The sequence below is a fragment of the Muscardinus avellanarius genome (genome assembly GCF_963383645.1).
Source record: "Muscardinus avellanarius genome assembly, chromosome: 14".
In the NCBI taxonomy this organism is placed as follows: Eukaryota; Metazoa; Chordata; class Mammalia; order Rodentia; family Gliridae; genus Muscardinus; species Muscardinus avellanarius.
This window is the reverse complement of record NC_137800.1, coordinates 10430974-10452392: the sequence shown is the minus strand read 5'-3', so window position 1 is coordinate 10452392 and position 21419 is coordinate 10430974. Positions and strand designations below refer to the sequence as shown.

Sequence of the window (21419 nt, the reverse complement as noted above, 5' to 3'; positions counted from 1 at the left end):
TGTTCGTTTATCCTTGTGAATATCCTCGCACAAAATCATGCTGAGGATTCAGTTCTCCCATCCTCATCCCTGTCCTTCCCACTGGGTGCTCACTACCAACTTCTACTGCAACAGAGTATGCATTCTTTGTGGGCCCTGTGCAGGTCAGCCTCTCCTCTGAGACCTCTCCGACTACTGCCACCATCTGCCATAGCTCCAGCCCTCCTATGTCTGCACAAGCTATACTCTACAAATTGTTTCTTTTTTTGTAGGCACGTATCACACTGCTTTCCTGTATTTAAGAAAAGGTATCAAGACCTGGAGTGGTGGTGCATACCTACACACCTGTAATCTCAATACTCTGGAGGCTGAGACAAGAGGATTGCGCGTTCAAGGCCAATCTCAGCAACTTAGTGAGACCCTGGGTTCAACCCCCAATACGAAGAGAAAGAGAGAGAGATATTCAACCCCCAATTCACACACACACACACACACACACACACACACACACACAGAGAGAGAGAGAGAGAGAGAGAGAGAGAGAGAGAGAGAGATTCAACCCCCAAATACAGAGAGAGAGAGGGAGAGGAGAGAGGAGAGAGGAGAGAGGAGAAAGGAGAGAGGAGAGATTAAGTTTTTGTGTTCTGGACTCCGATTTTTCACCTAGGATATAATTGATTAGCTTACAACATTTGTTCGATGGGCACATTCAGGTTGTAGTAGATGTCCAGGTACCTGAAGAATTCCATACAGCTAACAACCAACAGAGCAAATCCTTTGAGTTTGAAGGGCTTTACAGAGGATATATAGATAAATACACACAGAAAACTGACCTGAGGTCGTCCATATTCTCACCTTCAGTGACATACCTCAGTCGGCTTTCCATGGAAGCAAGAGCTGTAATAAGGTCGTCCTCAAATAGCAGAACTCTCAAGAGCCAGGCATTAGGAGAAAACCCCCAAAGTTAACAACAGATCCCAAACTCAATCTTTTCCACTTAAAAAAAGGAAAAAAAAGTAGGGAAGTAAAGGCCCAATTTTTACAGTACAAAAATTTTATTTTTTGTTAGGATAATTTAAAGTTTAAAACTGAAGTAGACATATTCATTTTACAAACAAGATATTCTTTCATAAGTAAGACCATTAAAAACAGTAAACAAAAAAGCCGTCTTTACAAAAAAAGCTCTGTAGCTCTGTGCATAGCAACTTTATACTGTATATAACTGACAAAGCAAAACCATAAAGTAAAACTATACAGCTTGAAAATGAGACCTCACTGTACAAAAGGTAGAGAAGATAATGGTTTTTAAACCATGCATATTGAAATGTGCAAAGAAAAACTGGAAAGAATTTTGATGCTATAACGAGAGAGAGAGAGAGGAGAGAGGAGAGGAGGAGAGAGGAGAGAGAGAGAGAGAGAGAGAGAGAGAGAGAGAGAGAGAGGGAGGGAGAGAGAGGAGGGAGAGAGAGAGAGAGAGAGAATGAAGTACGTTGTTCCTTTAAATGAAAACTTTTACACAGCTCCCCTTACAATGAAAGGATAGAATTTTGTAGTTACCTATAGAAATACTCGTATTCGAGGTGGCACAAAATAACCTGGGACCGGATGGTAGATTGCAATGACTAAAGAGAATAGCAAAGCTTTGTGTTTAATTTACTAGTACACTAATGATAACCCTTACACACATTTGTACAGTTACATAGATCTGTTCCTGCCAAGGTTCTAGCTGCATGGTCAAGAGGTCTGGTATTTAGTTACACATTTTTTTTTTTTCCGTGTAAAGCTACCAACAAATTCTACACTCATCTTGAAGACAGTACTGTAGTCATCTCCGTGCAGGAGCGCGATTCACAGGTTCTAAAAGCAATGCTACTTAAAAAAACATTTCCTTATGTTAGGTTGGCTCACATCCAGGTAAAACATGCTTCCTTCTGTCCTGCCTTTGCTTTGGGATGGTAATGTTTGTATTCCACACATTCTTCCCCTTTCGTCAGATTTTTCACTGGGGCACTTTTTCTTGTGTGTTTTCGCGTATGCGGGTGCCTAAAGCTCTATGAGGGGCTGTCAGCAGTAGTTTATAAGCATGTCAAGTTTCCAAAACCTTGAATTTTTGATGTGCATAGAAAAAAAAATATGGGTTCTTTTGGGTAATTCTAGAGCAAATAAGACGGTTGGGGGTTGGGTGGGTGTATCAGCGGAGCAAAGAGAAAGTCATCCAAAGTTGGCTCAGACATACTCAAGATGTTTTCCCATGGTAGCTGCATCAATTTCTAATGTTAGAACCCCAGCCAAGAACCCCAAACTAAGTCTGCACGTAGACTCTACCATAGTGCCAATGAGTCAAACAGGAGAACGGTGGCCTAGGAAAAGATGACACCTTTATTGGCAGTCCAAGTATGTCTGGATTCATCTGCAGGATCACACAGGCTCTCAAGAACCAACTACCCTTAGTGGCTACGGCAAAATCTTCCCCCTGAGAGCTAGTCATAAAACTATGTAGAGCCCATTAGGGGGCTCAGAAACTACACTGCCTAGAACACAGATGCCCCAATTTCTGAATCTCCCAACAATTCTGATTCCATGTCTTTGAACATCAGGACAGGGGTAAGACATTTTCACATTTCTCTTCTACAACTCATCCCATTCTTGCCCGGCAACAGTCTCAAGTGGGATACAGACTCTTTTGGGGAGAGTTTAGTAACATAAATGAGAAAATCTACAGAGAGAGTAAAGGACTTGGACATTTTAAGACTGATCTTGAGAGTCCAGGAAATAGAGGCATCCGTCTTCCCCACACTGTCCTGGAAGTTCTGCGGGCTTTATGCCTCTGTGCTGCCTCAGGCGCCCAGAGAGGAGCACAGGGGAGGCTCCAGCTAGGATGATCTCCAGCGGGGCCCTTGGTGAGCAAAGTCGTGTGGCTTTGACTCTTCTTGACGGTGAGTCGCTTCTTTCCTTGGGATACTCTAGGAGATCCACTAAAACATGGGACTTCTCTGCATTGCTCAGAGGACAGTGTTGGAAGTTAATGTGGACTTTTAAAAACTCCACAAAGAGTGGACACCGAAAGGGATCTGTCAGCTGTGTAGAAAGCAGACGGGGCTGAGAGTGAGGTGCTGAGTCTGAGTCTTTGTGTAGATGCATGTGCTTGAGTCTAGATTTTGCAGTGGTTGTGCTATAGGAATCTACATAAGTTACATGTTCTTGACCATGGGTCAATAAAATGATAGAAAAAAGAGGGAGATGCAGGATGGGGCATAAGAGTCTAATAAGTAACCGTAGTAATAACCACACACTTTAAAAACTTGTTACTACATGTTTGCATTATCTTCATTTTACATCAGAAAGAGAAATTCTTCTCTCTTCAAAAAAAAAAAAAACAGATCTTAATTTCTACCTCTACTTACAATAAGTTACACGTTTATTTATTTAAATAATTGTAAAACATTTTAAAATTTTTCCCTTTTTTGTTTGTTTTTTTAAGAGATTAAACTATAAGCAAACACACATACATTTCATCATTCAATTCAGGTTTCATTTTAAGAAAGTCTTCCATGCTGGTACCCTGTTTTGTTCAATTTTTTTCTGCATAAACTAAATTGGTATCTGAAAGGCTTCATAGAAAATAGAAACTTTCAACTTTTTTTCCTACAAAGAAAAACAAATAGTATCCAAAATATTATGCATGAATCGTTTGCCAATTTTTCTTAAATATTTTACAAACATAGGAAGGTGGTTTTCGTAATGTTCATAACAAAGAATCACATTTCTGCTCTTAGCACTGACTGTGTGGATGACATCTTTGTCCTTGACCCCAGAGGGTGCGTTGGATAGCTACCGTGATCAGAGCTAGAGGAGAAACGTGAAGCCAAGATGGTGGCTCCTGCATCCCCACATCTGTCCACCGGGGGGGCATGACTCTCCCCAAAGAGCTCAGACTGCTTTCCTCATTATTGGTCCATCTGAACAAGTAGTTTTGTGCTACAAGAAAGCATTTCTTCCTCCTTTTTACATCGGGGGTACGACAAGTCCGGTCATGGCTGCAAGGGAAGAGCGGTACAGGCATGAGGCGCAGGGACTTTGCATGTCAAAGTGTCTAAACTCAGAGGAGCAGGGGATGGGGATGCTGGGGTCTCATCCAATCCAGGGAGATGGTACCCTCGGCTCATGTGTGAGCCAGTTTTCTCCAGATTTGGGCTAATAGAAGCAGGTGCTGAGGCCTTAGGAAACCACTGAACTATCAACAATGCTTGTGGAGGTTTTGCTTGGGGCCAAGAGTTAGGGTTTCTTTAGTTTTATATTAATGGTTGTTTAAATGAGATGGTAGATGTAAGTCATGTAAACTGAACTGCAACTCGACTTTTTATTACTAAACTAAAATAATTTTCAGATTTCACTCTTTCAAATCACTTAGTTGGACCAGAAGGGAAATGGATCATTGAGCCTGTTGACTGACGTGGCAGCCTTTCTAAGAGACTGGGCTTTCCATCCATTCTCTGTATCCTTCTATCCACCCCAGCACAAATCTGACTTGTGCTTTGTTTTTCTTACATTTTTTAAGCAATACATCTTCCTTTGGTACTCGCTGCTTATATGTGACTCTATGCACTGATGGATACTGGTCCATTGAAATAGAAGGCTTAGCTTAGTTCCTAATTTGGGAATCACCCAACCCCACTCCTCTTGGCCTATCCCAGCAGAGCATCCTACACCTCCTCCATCAAGTCAAGAGGAAGCAAAGGATTCCTGTCTGGGCAGAATCAAGTCCCAGGCTTCCCTCTATTTGAGAAATAGAGCTGCACCCAAACTTCTAACCATATCTGGAATTTGATTCTTTGATTTCTTCCATCTATATCACCTCTAGGGAGTTAGAACTACCAGGCAAGCAAATGGCCCCAAATTTCTGTTTTCCTCAATCCGCCCAACTTCCTTTCCCCTCCCCTTCTCCTCCCCTTCCCTCTCCCTCCCTCCCCTCTTCTCTCTGCCTCCCTCCCTCCCTTCTTCTCTGCCCTTTTTTCTACCCCAGCTAGTCCTCCCGGGCAAAATTGTCAGCCGTCTGTTTCCCTGCCCATACAGCCTTTATTGAATGTTTGTGAGATCTGGATTAAGGTCTTACACAGCTAGCAGAGCCTTAATTATTTCTGCCTGTATTACTATATATTGAATCGATGTTACTTTTCAATAAAGGCGGTTCAATTCTGGACACCCCTGATGATTTGGAGATATAGCAACTCCAGTAATTATCCCAGAGTGTGGGAGCATTTTTTTTTCCTGGAGGGAGCTGGAAAATGAATCAGACACACAGCGTATAATATTATCTTGACAATCCATACTCATCAACTGCGAATGCCTGATAAACAAGGCAGAAGGTGGGACAGGAGATTCTGCATGTACAGCTCTCTAGCAGTCGGATTCTGACTCGAGTTCTCAATGTCTACACTCGAGTGGACTGCATTTAAAACTCCGCATCCCCTTCTTTTTTCTGGGTCTCAGGAAATTACCAAAGGAGCTTACGGAAGGGCAAGGCTGCTCAAAGCTCAAGACCCACAGCGTGCTGGAAACAATGATTTCACCTGTCTTCTCCCTAGATGTTCACCCAAGCCTGGGTCTTTGCTGGATGGTGACCTTGACTGTTGACTTGTAGAAGCCAGAGACAATGAGCAGATATAAACTGGGGAAGGTGGTGAGGAGATGCTCTGTTTTACCTTTGACATTCCATGGGAAAACAATAACCTCCCCTTGGCCCGAGTGGCAAGGAGATTTGAGAGGCAGGTGAAGGGCAAAGAGGAACTTCATGACTGCTGTCCCTCCAGAGATGTGGGGCTGTCAGAGCAGATGCTCTGGCGTCCGAGCATCTGCATTCAAGTGAATGGTCACTCTTTGTGCAGTCTTGGACAACCTGCTTAACTTAAAATGGTGGTGACAGAACTCAGAGGAGGCAATTTGGTGGAGCGTGCCATCCAGCGCTTGCCCCCAGCAACAGTCTTTGGGCGTGCGGGCTGCATGTGTCTTTGCAACAGTTAAAAGCCATGTCACCTCGTGATGGTCAGGGTCCTGGGTGCAACCAGGCACCTCAGCACAACCTCTATCTCTGAAAAGATGAAGCCCCCAGCTTATCAGACCCTGCAATTCTAGTTTTTCAGTGAGTCTCTGTGGATGGTGCATTAAATGTCAACTTGGGTTTCTCCCTATCTCCATCTACAGGTGCCACATGGAGCTGAACATGGAGCCTCCGTCCACCTGGTCCCAAATGGGGAGATGGAGTCGAGGCCAGCCTTCTCTGCCGGGCTGCAATGCCCTTTACTGCGTCTTGTTCACACAGATCGCTTCACAATGACCCTGGAAAACAGCTGTAAGTCTTCCTAGCTAACAGCCTAGGACGCCGAGGCTCTGAGATGGTAACGCACGGCCGATTCCCGGGGCCTGGGGAGCCACACCAGAACTCCAGCGCCGGCCTGTGGCCAGGCGGCGTGGCCGCGCGCTCGCCACCTGGCTGATCTCACGTGCTCCTCAGAACTCACCTTGTTTCTCCATGCTGCATATTTTTATAGCTCTTTGCAGTTATATTTTAAGGATCCAACCTTGAATCAAGAGGTGCTTCCCCCCCCCCCCGCCTTTCTCCTCTGGGACATTTGGAGGCAATTGTAGGATGCAAAAAAGGTTTGGGACTTGGCAGCGATTTACAGAGATGAGGCCAGAGCCCAGAGCCTGTGTCTACACGTAGCCAAGTCCTCACCTCTCCAGAAACAGCCCAGGAGCTGGCCATGTACCTGAGAGCGCCACAGGTGAGCCCCCTGGGAAGAGCAGACAGACGGACAAGCTCTGAGATGGCCAGCTCTACACCCCCAAATTCAGTGAGGCGGCTTGCACGTGGAGGTCAAATAACCCCTCGCCCCTTAAGGTGAAGATGAACACAGTTGCTGAGTGGCCAGGGATGGGCAAGGGCCGCACCCTTCCCGTCTTCCTCCTGTCAGATGTACAGGGCCGCCCGCACCCCTGGACTCTCCTGCCCTCTCACTCTGCACCTGCCTGCTCAGTTTCAAGTCTGAAAAAAAAGTCAGGGAACTTAGAGAAACGTCATCCACTGGTGGTGGGAAGGGGAGGCACAGTGGACCTCAGCAGGAGCTTTCAGTTCCCAGCCTGGAGAGGCTGCTGCCATGGGGCGTGCCCCTAGCACCCTCTGTCTGTCTGTCTGTCTGTCTGTCACCTAGACATGGGTGGGGGGAGTTCCATCAAATATACAGATGTTTCCAACTCCCTCCTGTTGGGTGGTATGGAGTCCCAGCTTCTCTGTCTAGCTAGATGTGAGAGAACTCACAATGGTTCTTCCAAGTACTGGACTCTCAGGTGTGGTCTTGACAGTTTGTAAGTCACTGGACTGGGAGGAGATGCCATCCTCTCTAGCCATAGGATGGAATAGAAGCTTGTTACACCTCTCAGGTCTTAGCCACAAATGAAAAAGGACCCTGCCTAGGTGCCTAAAGAACGAGGGGCCCATACACTGTACCATACACTGTACCCAGCCCAGCACTGCCACCCAAGGCTCCCCATCCAGCACTGCTGAGCACAGAGGCTCAAACCCACACAGGGTTAACTGAGCCTCGCCCTTTGGTCTTAATCCAGCACAGCCTGTCCCGAAGGTTTGTGCGTCGCAGCCAGCACGCCGCAGGGCTCAGCGGTTTCCAATTTGCTCCTCTGCGTCAGCTGCCCCCACCGCGATGGGGAGACTGGATCCTCATGTACCCATCACATTTGCGTTATGTCACGTCACATCATATTTCGGGACGTGGCTCGAAAGTGGGTTTGACAGGTGATATTAATTTTTGTTCTTAGAAACAGTATGTCTTTTTCTCCTTCTCCCTACCGGGGCCCTGATCAGGCACCTGCTATCAATTTGGCCAGCATGTAACCAGAGTTCTGAGAACCCGGGGCTGCCCCTGGTGGATCCTCCCGTGTGACCGTGAGAAGGGACGTGCCCTGCAGTGGCGAGGCGTGGTCCCCTGTGGCACCGAGCTGGTGGGGCACCTCATCAGACCGCTCAGTGCCGGAGGAGAGGCCAGGCTCTCTGGAGGGCAGGTACGGCTCTTCAGCACTTCGCTCCATGAGCTACAGTTTGCTGACTTCTCCCGCCCCGCCCTACCTTGCTTTTAGATGGGGTCCTAATCCTGTCTGCACACACCACTCGCGCAGTGACGGCCACACCGAAGCCTCGCCCCGCAGGTGGACAGCTAGAGCGCAGGAGACCTGCGCTGTCTGCTGGGCTGTGCGCCCCTGGGTCAGGGGCCGGGTCAGGGCTGCTCCTGCGCTTACCTCGGAATCCATTCCCATTGCCGCTGGAGCAGGCGGGCGAAGGGGAGCCTTGGGGCCTGATGACAGGGGCAAAGGCACTCTTCTGTTTGACAGCAGGAAAAACTGAAGAGGAAAACGGGAGGATGGAGGACGTGCTGGAAGATCCGACGGTGGGACTGGATGACATGACTGCAAAGCAAAGACACAGTCCTCATTAGCAGGCTCGCGAGGCTCCGCCCTCAGGACGCCCGCTCTGCGCACTGTTCCTGAGAAGTGACCAATTTCCAGGCCTCACTCCAGGTGCCGGGGCTTAGGACCAAAGCTGCATGTAACACCAGCCCCCCCGTGTCTGGGCGAGGAGCACACCCATGGAACAACTAACGCGGCAATGATCCGGGAGAGGAGCACATGCATCTCCTGCTAAGGAGGAGCAGACAGAAGAGTGACCCCTGCCTGGGGCAGCGTGACGGGCTCTCCTTCATGAGCAGGAGCTGCGAGTGAATACTAACTAAGACCTTCATGAAAACCCATCAAAGCTGCCCAGCACCAACCAGAACGCTCCTTTTCCCCTAAAAAGAAGTCCTGTCTAGAACTGTGCATCTCCCTGGCAAGTCCCAGGCTCCAGAGGTTTGATGTATAGGGTTGGGTTAACATCTTCTTGAGAACACCATCTCTATGGGCCACTTCCTCATTAAATGTAAAAGTTTATTAACATTTAGAAGATTGCCTCCCTCTCCCTGGACTTCCAGTGCTCCCGGGAAATAAAGTTGCAAGCTGGCCTCTCCTATTATAATGTTTAGGAAAAAAATACCAATATTAGCAATATTAACATTAAAATGACTTCAGGGAAGCCAAAAGCTAAGTGTTGTCGTTTCCAAGAAGAACGAAGGCAATTTACCCAAGGAGGTGCCCACCTTCCAATGGCAGATACTCCACAAGGTGTAGCGCGCTCTGCTGTGCTCCGCTTGTTCAGAAAGGAGACAGAGCTCACAGGGCTGAGGCAAAAGACGGCTCAAGGTGACCTGAAGGGCAGGCGTTCGGGCACGCAGGGCGGACTCCACGCCCACGCCCCCTCTCTAAATACAAACCGTATACTTTGCACTACATTCCTTCAATTCAATACATAAAGCAGGCACAGAAGAAACCTCTAGCGCAATGCCTTTTACAGCAGAACTGCTGCCAAAGACATAAAAAGAGCTTTCTCTTCCCAGGGCTCTGGAGGCTGCGGCAGGAGGGTCACAGGTTCGCAGCCAGCCTCAGCAACTTAGTGAGGCCCTCCACCACTTAGTGAGACCCTGTTTCAAAAGAAAGAAATAAAATAGGGCATGGGGGTAGCTCAGAGGTAGGATGCCCCTGGATTCAATCCCCTGTACCACCAAAAAAACTAAAAATAAACAAATGAATAAAGGAGCTTTCTTTGCAAAGCTCGTCTTATCTTTAGGTAGTCCTGATTTAAGGAGCTATGCTGAAAGCAGCATCTGAGCATGGCTCTGTTTTTCCTTAATAGAAAATAAAATAAAAAGAACTGAAAGGAGGACTGAGTTCTGGAAGAATCTCATGAAATACTTGAAGAAGTGAATGGATTAGAAATTGGGCTGGATTAGCCGGGCGTGGTGGCGCATGCTTATAATCCCTGCACTTGGGAGGCGGAGACAGGAGGATCGCGCAGGTTCAAAGCCAGCCACGCTGGCTTAAGAGACCCTGTTTCCAAATAAAAATATAAAAGTAGGTCTGGGAGTGTAACCCAGAGGTGGAAGGGAATTCCAGGAATCTCAATACCACAAAAAAGAAAGAAAGAAAGAAAGAGAGAGGGGGGGGGGGCTGGAATACAATAATAAAATAGGACATAGGATTAAGTATGGGAAGTGGATCTGATTCATCATTCCAAGCAAAATCTCCTCTTATTATCTTCTGGTCTTGGTAGTAGCATCCATAAAACAAGACAAAACTAAGCAGCCTTTCTTTAAGGCACAGAACCAGGGGGCAAAGCAAAGCCACGGCTTTGGAGGCCCGGGCCTGACGCAGCATCATGTCCTTGGTATTACAGGATACCCCAGGACGCCAACATGGCAGCTTGGTTTCTGTGTCTGCACAGCAGAAACACACCTTACACGTAACACAGAGGGTCCTACAGAAGCGCCGGCCTCCACACACACACCTGTTCCACTTATGGCCAGCATCCGTCTCACTCACGATACTGTCTCCTAATAACTGATCCCAGGCTAACATGGGGCTCCAACACTACCGCCTCTCGGCGAGGAGGCGCCCCCTCGAGCTCTTCTAAATGACATAGAGAACTGCCGCCGTGTTGGATGAGCACAGGCCAGTTTCAATAGTTTTTATAAAATGTAAGAATGCCAAAGGACAACCAGATGAATTGGAGAAAGAATACAATGATAACAAAAATTCTAAAGGGAAATTTAATTTGCGTATTTCAGTAAACATGATTTATATGTTAATATGTTTCAATAACAACATTATAAGAGTCAGAACACTGTGCTACAATACGTTTTAAGTAGTAAGGACTATACTGATCTCAGATATTAAAAGTTAGGATGCACTGACAGTCATTAAATCATTGTTCTATTAACAAAGAAATAGGCAAAAAACTTTCTGAGGCAAAATAGAGCCCAGAACTGGACCTAGGCATATATGAGAACTGATACTTTATAAAGGACATTTCATATCATATAGCTGGAGAATAAAGATGCAGGGAAACCACGCTGCCATCGGGCAGGTGATTCAGAGTGGTCCCCATGCTCAGCGGCAAAGTAACTCTGAGTGATCAGAGGCTCGGTGATAACAAAATCAGAGAGGTGCTAGCAGAAAAGTTAGAAAGAATACATACTTTGCAGAATCTTTTCAGCCCTAAACCTAAAGAGAACCTAAATAGAAGTTCACGAGCTAGATTTGCCATATAATAATAATAATAATAATAATAATAATAATAATAATAAACATCTGTAACATATACATAAAAGGCAAATGACAAAATAAGAAAAATACTTGCAGTACCTATTTAAATATGCTCATGTCCTGGATGGCAAATATAGTTTTTTTTTTTTTTTTTTTTGGTGGTGGTACTGGGGTTCCTGGAAGCCCTTCTACCTCCGGGCTATACTCCCAGACCTATTTTATACTTTTTATTTGGAAACAGGGTCTCTTAAGCCAGCACGGCTGACTTCGAACCTGTGCCACCCTCTTGTCTCTGCCTCCCAAGTGCATGCGCCACCACGCCCGGTGGCAAATATATTTTTATAAATTAATCAGAAAAAGAAAAACATTCTGGTAGAAAAACGGACAAAAAATAGAAAAAAGTCATAGAAGGAACAATGAAAATAATCAAGGGAACTGAATAGAAGCACTTCCTAGGAGTAGTAATGAGATGCTAATTAAAACAGTAACAAGATGTTATTTTCAGTTTGTTAAGTTGGTAAAGATTAAGAAAAAAATAACAGTGTATCGAAACATACTTTCTCTTTCCTGGAAGAGAACCAACCTCTGGAGGGACTTTGGCAACTCCTAGCAAAGTATTATCAAGTGTGCATATCCTCTGACCCACTAATTTAATCTCTAGAAATTAATCCCAAGGAGATAATCACGAATGTGCCAAAAAATAAATCCCAGGGCATTTTTATCATAATGAAAATTTGGAAAATAACTTAAGTGACCCACAATAGGGTAAACTATATTAATTCCATATGAGAAAATTTAAACATTAAAACTAATGTTGGAGAAGAATATTTAATGATGAGAAATGTAGGCCTTCTTGGATGAAAAGGGCAGATTATAATAACTCATATATAAAACTCACTTTTACCTAAAAAACAGTATCAGGGGTCCAGACAGATATGATGAACCTCGAAGCTGGGGGATGATATCGCTAACTGACAAGATAATGAACGTTCTGAAATTTGTTCCTGTTACTTTTCCGTATTTTCAGAACTTCCTACCATGAACACATACTGCTTTTGATGTAGGTGAAACTAGTACAAGCTATTAAAAACTGAAAGTGGAAAACTTCTGTTTCATTGATGAGAGATAATCCAATCCTTGGCAATAGGCATAACAGCTTTCCTGGACGGTGCTAATTTTCCTCTTTGATTTAAGGCTTTACTCCCGTCAACAAACTTGTCTGTTAGTCCCTCTGATACAAAAATATACACACAAAAAGAAAACAAAGGAAGAAAGAAAAGGAAAACAACAATGACTAATACGTTCTCACATTCCTGGGGCAAAGCAGGGAGATGGTACTTGACTTTTGAAGGCAAATGCCTGTCCTGGTGCTCCCGAGCCTCAGGCCCCAGGTCTACATCCTGAGGGGTCCTCGGAGACCCAGCTTCTGTTTGTGACTCTGGCAATTTGGCCACTGCTCTTCCACCTTCCTCCCACTGACCAAGGCAGAGCCTCATTAGCTGTGCAGTTTTCAAAACGTATCTACCCACGGCTGGAAGGCGGTACCTTTTTTTTTTTTTTTTGGTGGTACTGGGGTTCCTGGAAACCCTTCTACCTCCAGGCTACACTCCCAGACCTATTTTTATATTTTTATTTGGAAACAGGGTCTCTTAAGCCAGCGTAGCTGGCTTCGAACCTGCGCGATCCTCCTGTCTCAGCCTCCCAAGCGCGGGGATTACAAGCGTGCGCCACCACGCCCGGCTGGAAGGTGGTACTTTAAAAGTTAACAATGGTCAGCTGTGGTGGCGCACGCTTGTAATCCCCACGCTTGGGAGGTGGAGACAGGAAGATTTATTTATAAAGAATAAAAAATAGGGCAGGGGATGTAGCTTGAAGGTCAAATGCCCCTGGGTTCCATCCCCAGACCTCCCAAATAAAAAACTATTTTCATTTGTTCTACGTTTTTCATAATCATTTATTTATTTATTTATTTATTTTTGCGGTACTGGGGATGGGGACCTAGGGGCATTCTACCTCTGAGCTATACCCCCAGCCCTACTTTTTATTTTTTATTTTGAAACAGGGTCTCACTGAGTCGCAAAGCGCCTCACTAAGTAGCTGAGGCTGTCCCTGAACCACGATCTTCCTGTCTGTCTCCCAAATGCTAGGATGACAAGCGTGCACCACCACGCCAGGCTCCATTTAGTCTTTCATAATAGAAAATTATTTAATATTTATTTCTGAGCATATAGAGCTGCTGAAGCCCAGGACATGGTCTAAGATTCTGTAAGAGAAGGAGGAACCTGTGAGGATAGGTTGGATCCCTGCCTGTATCAATCCCCCCTCCACTCGGGATCGGCTTGGTAGACTCTGCTTTGGAAGAAGCGGCCCTGTGGGTGCTGCAGGCTTGCCGCGGAGACCATCTTTGGGGACAGTCAGCATGCACCATTTTAGGAAAGCTGATCACACATGCTTCCAGTCGAGTATTTCTCTGGACATCCATCTCTCTATGGATAGAGGCCAAGCTCGAGGCGAGCAGGTCTGGCCCAGAAGCCTATGTGAACGTGGGACATTCAGGAAAAAACACTTTTCTTCTTACAAGGATTGATCGGCTTGCACAGCGCAGCTGGAACCCGCCGGGCACGCACCCTCCTTTGCACCGAGCCATTGCATTTGCTGGCGCTAAGGGGTCTGTCAGCGTTTCATTATAACCCCCTATTGTCAGGGGTTTTGAATTCAGCCATTAAAAACTTACACTGAGCTGGAACTTGGCACACACTGCTACCGCCAGGAAGTGAAGTTTGTATGTAAAATGGAAAAAACATCTGTTTGGCCGTTTTTGGAGTCGTGTGAGAGCAGAGGCGGGAGAGGCAGGTTGGAGGGCAGGGACTGGAGACGCACTGGCTGTCCGCGCTTGACTGAGAGGCCTGCCTCTGTCGCTTTCCCAAGGCCTCTGGCGAGTGATCGCCCATGGCCTGGCCCAGCCACGGCAGACTCGTTTAAAAGAATAAAGTCACAATCACAGGATCATGTTTCCAGGCACAAGCAACTGAGCTGATAAAATGCTTTCCCTTGGGCTTTTAAAAAAGATTTCCCAGAGAAGCGAAGCCCTCGCTGGTTACAATGCAGGTCGGTGCTATTGGAATGAACTCCACGGGGTGTTTGGTTTCTTGCAGCAGAGGATGTGACAGTAATGCAGGGACTGCGGAGTCCCGTTCCCGGGCTCTGACTCCTCTGGGCCCTCCCTCCAGAAACCAGGGCGCAAAGATGGCTATGGACGGAGCTGCGAGGGCCGCTGGGCTCCTTCCCGCTGCTAGGGCGGGGGGCTCCTCTCTTCCTCTTTTTCCCATTCTGTGCATACTGCCTTGTTTTAACAGATGACTTAAAGGTTTAAGATGCTATTGATTTGCTTGAGGAAGTAGGTTTGAATGATCATGAAGTTACTAGCTGGAGTTAGAAGAATTTTTCCCTGTCAGGTGAGTCATCCAGCGAGAACCACTAAGCAAATAACACCCGGCTGACATGTGTTGTCATCTGTTCTCTTTGGTCTTTCTTCCCCTCCTCTACCCCCCGCCCCTGTCTCTGTCTCTGTCTCTTTCTCTGTACTATTAATAATAACTGAGGGGTATTCTACCTCTGAGCTCTACCCTCTATTTTATTATTTTTTATTTTGAAACAGGGTCTTACTAAGTTGTGGAGGGCCTCACTACGTTGCTGGGGCTGGCCTCCAACTTGTGGTCCTCCTGTCTCAGCCTCCCAACCCCTGGGATTAGAAGCGTGCTTCGGCATGCCTGGCCCCCCCACCCCCGCCGCCTCCTGTCTCTCTTCCCACCTCCTCCCCACCGCACTGTACCCTGTGTTGTTAGAACTGATCATTTTTTATCCACAAAACCCACTGTTTCACATGGTTCAACTTAATAGATACATGAAAGTCTGATTTAACCATATGAAACTACCCTTTTTCTTGATCAAAAATGGCAAATGGAGGAAATTTTGTATGTTCAGCCTAATAATGCATTGTAAATTTACTAAATACTTGTTATGATTTTTTTTTCTTTTAGTGGTACTGGGGTTCCTAGAAGCCCTTCTACCTCCGGGCTACACTCCCAGACCTATTTTATATTTTTATTTGGAAACAGGGTCTCTTACGCCAGCGTGGCTGGCTTCGAACCTGCGCGATCCTCCCGTCTCTGCCTCCCAAGCGCGGGGATGACAAGCGTGCCCACCACGCCCGGCTTTTGTTATTGAATTTTAAAACATGGTTTCCTGACTCTGGCGACGGGTATTGTAGCCCCATTTTCACTATTTATTGGCAATAAATCCTTGAGTCAGTCACCTAACACTCCTCGCCTCTTACACGGGAGGGTGATCGTGATGGTAATTACGACCCTCATGTCACAGGTGGCCATAAGAATCAGACTGGACTCTAGATGTGAGAATGCGCTTCCATCTAGAGAGTGCGTGCAATTTTAATTACTCCTCTTGCTGCCGCTGGGACCTTATTCACACAAAGGTCCGTTGCCTGCAGGTCGCTTGTGGGACTGTTAACGAGGCACGCCCTCTGATACACAGGCACCTCGTCCATGAGGAAGCACGGGACAATGTCCTTGGGTCTAAGCAACAGTGTCCACACTCTTCCTGAGCACTTTAAAAATAACATGTGGCTGTAAAATCTCATAACAAATAATGTTCCTCTCTCTGCTTGAGTATTTTTTAAGGTCAGAATCAAATTAGTGACTCCCTTGATCTACGCTGGTCCTTGGATTTATCTGATGTTGCTCAATAGATTTTTTTAATCTCTATTTCTTATTAGCTTCTATTTTATACACCCATAGTAGCCATTTGATGACTAACATTCCCCAGAACCGGGTAAAGCAGCAAATCCATCAACTGGAGCCTGATTTCCTTGGACCACGCTGGGCCATGGGCCCAGACACACGCAGAGCTCAGTCTCCGCAGTGACAAACTAGTCCCACGAGAGGAGCAGCCTCTGCCACCCTCACTGGCTGGTCCTCTGTTCTCGTCACCCACCGCACGTCGAGTGTGGAGCGCAAGAACTGAAGAGGCGCCCTGGAAGTAACGCGTGTGCGGTGTCCCCGGGGAGCCGGAGGTCGCAGGCGTGAGAGGTGGCTGCCGAGGCCTGCCGCTCCGAGCCCTGGCCCCGGGCCTGCCTGCTGCTGTCCTTGACACGACCTTGCTCCTGGCGCCAGGGAACCGCTCTGGGTGAAAAGAGGCCCAGCTGCGGGGCCTTGCAACAACACCCGCGTTCCGAGAGCGTGCCGCTCAATCACTCCGACTCTCCATGTCAGCACGTCCCCTGACCTGAAGTATTTATTCCCTAAGTAATTTGGAAAAACACATACCCTCTCGGGCTCCTGGGACCCTTGCGCAAGTCCCCAGCCCAGCTTCCCGAGTCGCCCAGCTAAGTTTTCACAACGCCACCGAGTGCTGACCTTGCAGCCACACCCCAGACTAAGACTGCGAGGCACCGATGGACACAGTCAACTTCCACCCCCTGGAGGTGCCGCTGGAGGGGAGAGCCGTCCTAAAGTCAGAAAGGAGCCTGCCGGGACAAGTGACTTGAAGCCACCCGTCCCGTGCCCAGATGATTGCCTGCAATTCCCTAGCGGTGGCACGTGGATAAGTAGGTCAACCGCAGAGCACCCAAACTCCTTTGCCTGTAATGTGGGGATAATATTAACTGCAGAATGTCCCCAGGAAGAGGAAATAAAACGTGGCTTCTGAAAGCACCCCATGAAGACAGACATGTAGTTAACTTAGATTCTTAACTCCTCACTCTCATAGACCAAGTCACACATACTCTTCCTCTGTAAAAAGAGAACCATTTATCTCTTTCTTTCCCCCACAGAGCCTTACGTGACCCAGTGAAGCCAAGTCCAGCGAAAAGAAAAGAGCGAAAGTCAAGAAGGACATTTCCTCAGCTCCCTGGGCTGTCCCCTTAAGTTAGCGAGGAGTGCAGCTCTGCCCGCAAGCACACAGTAGGACCCAGAGGCGGAGAGCCCTGGGTGCGCAGAGGGGTCACGAGGGAACTTACTTCCATACGGGGAGCCCGTGGGCGAGCCATTCAGGAATCCCGGCGACCCGGGGACGCCCAGGTTGGCCATGGGGACGTTGCTGTAGCCGTTCATGCTGTTGCTGGAGGTGCTGTAGTTCGACTGCTGGGGCGTGGAGCTGGACGAGTATCCCCGCGGGGAGATGCTGCTTGTGTTGCGGATGTATCCTGGACCACCAAGGAAAAGGCCATGTAAGTCAACCGGTGCGCACAGTCAGACCCAGGTCCAGCACAGGCCCACACTGGCCCCAGACCACGGGACACCACCGAGGCGCGCCCGGGTGGGTGGGCGGGGAGGCAGGCTGTTTTCAGCAATTCTCTTTTAATTGACATATAACAACTGTACACGTCATGTAGGGTGCCGGTGAGAGTCTGGCACGCGTACACGATGTGCAGTGATCAAAGCGGGGATGTCTATCCTCTAAAGCATTTATTATTTCTTTGTGTTAGACGTATTCAGAGTAGTTTCTTCCAGCTATTTTGAAATATACCACAAATTATTGTTAACTATAGCCACCCAGCTGCTCTGTAGAATACTGGAACTCATTCCTTCCACCCACTGTGCTTTGGTACCTAATAACCAAGTCCTTGGTGTCTTATGCCCTCTTCTCCTCCCCATCCTATGTAAGGCTGTGCCCCTGATGTCCCTTCTTAGAATGTCTTCTTTCAAAGCCGCACTCAGCATCCCTACCTCCCACCAAGCAGCCTTGGGAGGCCATCTCCTGCATCATATCTTATAAGACATTGGAGTCCTAGGAGATACTAATTGGTATCACATCACTGAGGGGAAAAAATCAGTGGTTAAGTAAAGCTGGGCCGGTGCTATGTACTGTGGCTATTTCTTGAATATTCACATAGAAAAGCTTAGAGAATACCTAATCTGGTTTAACTCGAATAACTTAGTGTTTACAATGAACACACCACAGCGTCTTTGGGGGCTGGGGAATGTCATCCTAATGATATTTCTGGGGCCATTTGTGTTCTACAGAGCACAGTTTTGGAAATGTGCTTCAAAGTTGTTACCATGCCCTACATGATAGTGGGGGGGCGTTTCCTTCAAAAAAGCTAATGTTTCTCATCTAAATGTCTTTATAACCCAGGACTCCACAGCATCAGTGACTAAGCAAGATGCATCCAGTGTAGGGGAGGGGTTGTGAGAAGTCTTCCCCATGCCTCTGAGACCCCACACAGCAAGATCTTTCAGCCTATCTTGAAACATACTTTGGATAATTGACTCTAAAGCCATTTAGGGGAACAACACAAAATTATCTTCAAATGAAAAAAAAAAAAGACATACGGTCCATGGGTTCCGTGTGTTAAAAAAAAAAAAAATGTACTATTGTGCTCTGCCTACTCCTTCAAAAGAATCACCCTGGGAAAGAGAATGAGGAACTCTCTTCAATGTATGAATAAAATTAGAAACTAAAATAAAACTATCCCAAGGTTAAAGATGTCATCGGGAGCATTCGTTCTTTTAAAAAATGACTTATAACAGATTTAGGATAGTCCTTTAGTAATAAAGCCAATCTCATTGAAAAAAATCTTTTCACAATACATTTTACATGCAAAAGTGTAAATATTTGGTTGAATAAACTTGTTGTTATATATGTACATATAAGATAATATGCTATAGAAGTTACCAAATAAAACCAAGCCACTCATTCTTGATTACCAGGAAGAGAGTCGAGAATAATAAATAACAATGTCAATGATAGGCCTCTTTTCATTATCCGATCTGATTATTACAATAAAAGTATAAATTCTAACCAATTACTACCTATAAACCTAGTTTCCGCATGCCTAAATGCTTCTAAATTTACAATAGTCAATCTTATCCTTAATATTTTTAATCAAAGGGATTCTACCTGGTACCCAGGGAGCTCAGAACCTAATAATATGCCACCATAACACTGCCAATCTAATCTATATGAAGAATGCTTCTTTGAAGATACAGTCTGCTGATGGTCTGTGACTCACGCTCTAACTCTCTCTACTCCAGAAGAACCGACCTTTAGACATAGAAGACGCATTAGAACTCCGACTCTGAGAAAGGCAGTACCTTGATTATTTCCTTGTGTGGACTCAGAGATGCTGACCCCGAGCTGGCTGCCGTAAGAATTGATTCCCATCATGCCGCTGTGAGCCGGGGAGCTGGAGAGAGCTGGAATCTGGCTGGGATTCCTGGGGACACTGTAGAGGGCTTCAGCAATGTCTGCAGCTCGCTTCAAAATGATGTCCTGCAAAATGGCAGGTTGGGTTGAGCATTTTATCCAGCATGAAGAGCCGAGCTCAAGAGGGCGTAAGACGGGAGTTCTAACCTGGTTATTGTGGGGTGTGCCGTAGAGGGCCTCCACCAGATCTGCAGCTCTTTTCAATAGCATTTCCTGAAAAGAAAGGAGAGGGTAGGTGTTAGGGATTGGATAAGAAGAGTCCCCCCGGGTTCATGGGTTGGAGGCTTGGTCCACGGTGCACCGGTGTTCAGAGGTGGGCTTTGGAGTGCGATGGGACCACGAGGCTCTGAGCTCATCCGTGGACCAGTGTGTTGATGGGCTAACGATTTGATGACATTAGTAAGAGGTGGTGGGGCCTGACTGGGGGAAGCTGGGGATGCTCCCTGGAAGGGTAGATTTTGTCCCCAGCCTGTCTGTCTGTCTGTCTGTCTGCCTGTCTTTCTCTCTCTCTCTCCTTTCAAACTGCCCATGAGGTAAGAATCTTTGTTCTGCTACGCCTTCTGCCATGGTGTTCTGTCTCACCTTAGGTCCAGAAATTAGACCTGGAATTCAAAAGTTCACACCCCTGCCCCTAAATGTAAATAATCGGCCAACAAGCCAACTATTTGGACTGACAGATGGAGTATACCCACAGATATAAATCCCTCTAGACATAAGCAGCTGCATGAAATACACCCACCGTCATGTGGCTACATACAGGGTTGTGCTACCCCAACAACAATAAAAAAGTGAGTCAAATTAAGGGTGGAGTTGGTTAAAATTAACAATGTCACAGAAGTGCTATTAAAAACTACTTTCAGATCACTGTATGAAAAAGCTGCTACTCTAATTAACCAAATCTTCTTCAAATGATCGATGGGCCTGAGTTTAGCTGCTAGCCAAGGAGTTGTCCAGAGTACTGAAATTACCTCGGTGACGTCTTCTGCAAAATTTTATCTTAATAAAGATGAATTCTTTCAATAATATTTCCCCCTGTTCACTTTAACTGGAGAGAATTAGTAATCACTAATCCCTCTCCTCTCGTTTTGCCTTTCCACCTCCTGTTTTTTTACAGCCTTTTAAACTGCTATTAACCTACTTTCCAGATATCATCTAATTTAATAGTGGGGCTGGGGAGTTTTCTAGGAGGAAAATAAAGGTGTGAGGTAGAAGCAACTAGTAGTTGAATTTGACTCACAGTACAGAACAGAGAGAATGGCACTCTATAATTTGTGTGTTTATATAACTTAATTTGCTCAGGTATAAATGTAAACATTTAATATTTTCTCATAACTTGAATGACAACTGGTAAATTGATGCATTTTTAAATAAAGAAGGATATCATCATGGGTCATATTTATAATGTAGTTTTTCATAAGCAAAAAAGTAGTATATTTCATAAAAGTTTTGTATGGAGACTTTTTTAATTTAAAAAAATTGTGGTACTGGTGATTGAACCCAGGGGCAGTCTACCTCCAAGCTACACCCCCAGCCCTATTTTATTGTTATTTTGAAACAGGGTCTCACTATATTGATGACAGTCTCACTATTTGCTGAGGCTGTCCTTGAATCTGTGATCCTCATGTCTCAGCTCCCCGGCTACTGGGATCAGAAAAGCATGTGTCACCATGCCTGGCTTGTACGGAGACATTTTTTATCTCCATTAAGTTCTTATGTACACAGGCAGCCCTCAATGAACACTTGATTGTGGATTGATAGGTGTGTGCAATTACAGGCAAGTAAAATCATATTTAAATACAAAGGAGTAGACGCTTACACTTTTAAGCAATTATGCAAATATTTATTTTCATAAAGTTGGCAATGTTTTATAAGCTGAATATTCTTGTAGCATATCTGTTTTATAGGCCCAAATTTTCCAATTTCATACTTCCTCAGAGATTAAACATAATATATTTCATAGTTAGTAGAAATTTTATGTTCATTTTATATCTAAAGCTTAGCCAATTTCAAGGCCT

The 21419-nt window shown here is 46.0% G+C and overlaps 1 protein-coding gene across 1 annotated transcript in view; it reads right to left on the bottom strand.

The window, feature by feature from the left end:
• Window positions 1-3984: 3984 nt before the first annotated feature.
• The window catches only part of EBF2 (EBF transcription factor 2), a gene marked incomplete at both ends in the record, with an annotated part of 203646 nt that continues 186211 nt past the window's right edge, over window positions 3985-21419 (bottom strand). Inside the window, 5 exons of the mRNA XM_080710564.1 lie at window positions 3985-4016; window positions 8287-8454; window positions 17216-17401; window positions 19293-19470; window positions 19552-19617. Coding sequence (XP_080566690.1) covers window positions 3985-4016; window positions 8287-8454; window positions 17216-17401; window positions 19293-19470; window positions 19552-19617 — 630 coding nt within the window. The remainder of the gene's footprint in view (window positions 4017-8286; window positions 8455-17215; window positions 17402-19292; window positions 19471-19551; window positions 19618-21419) is intronic.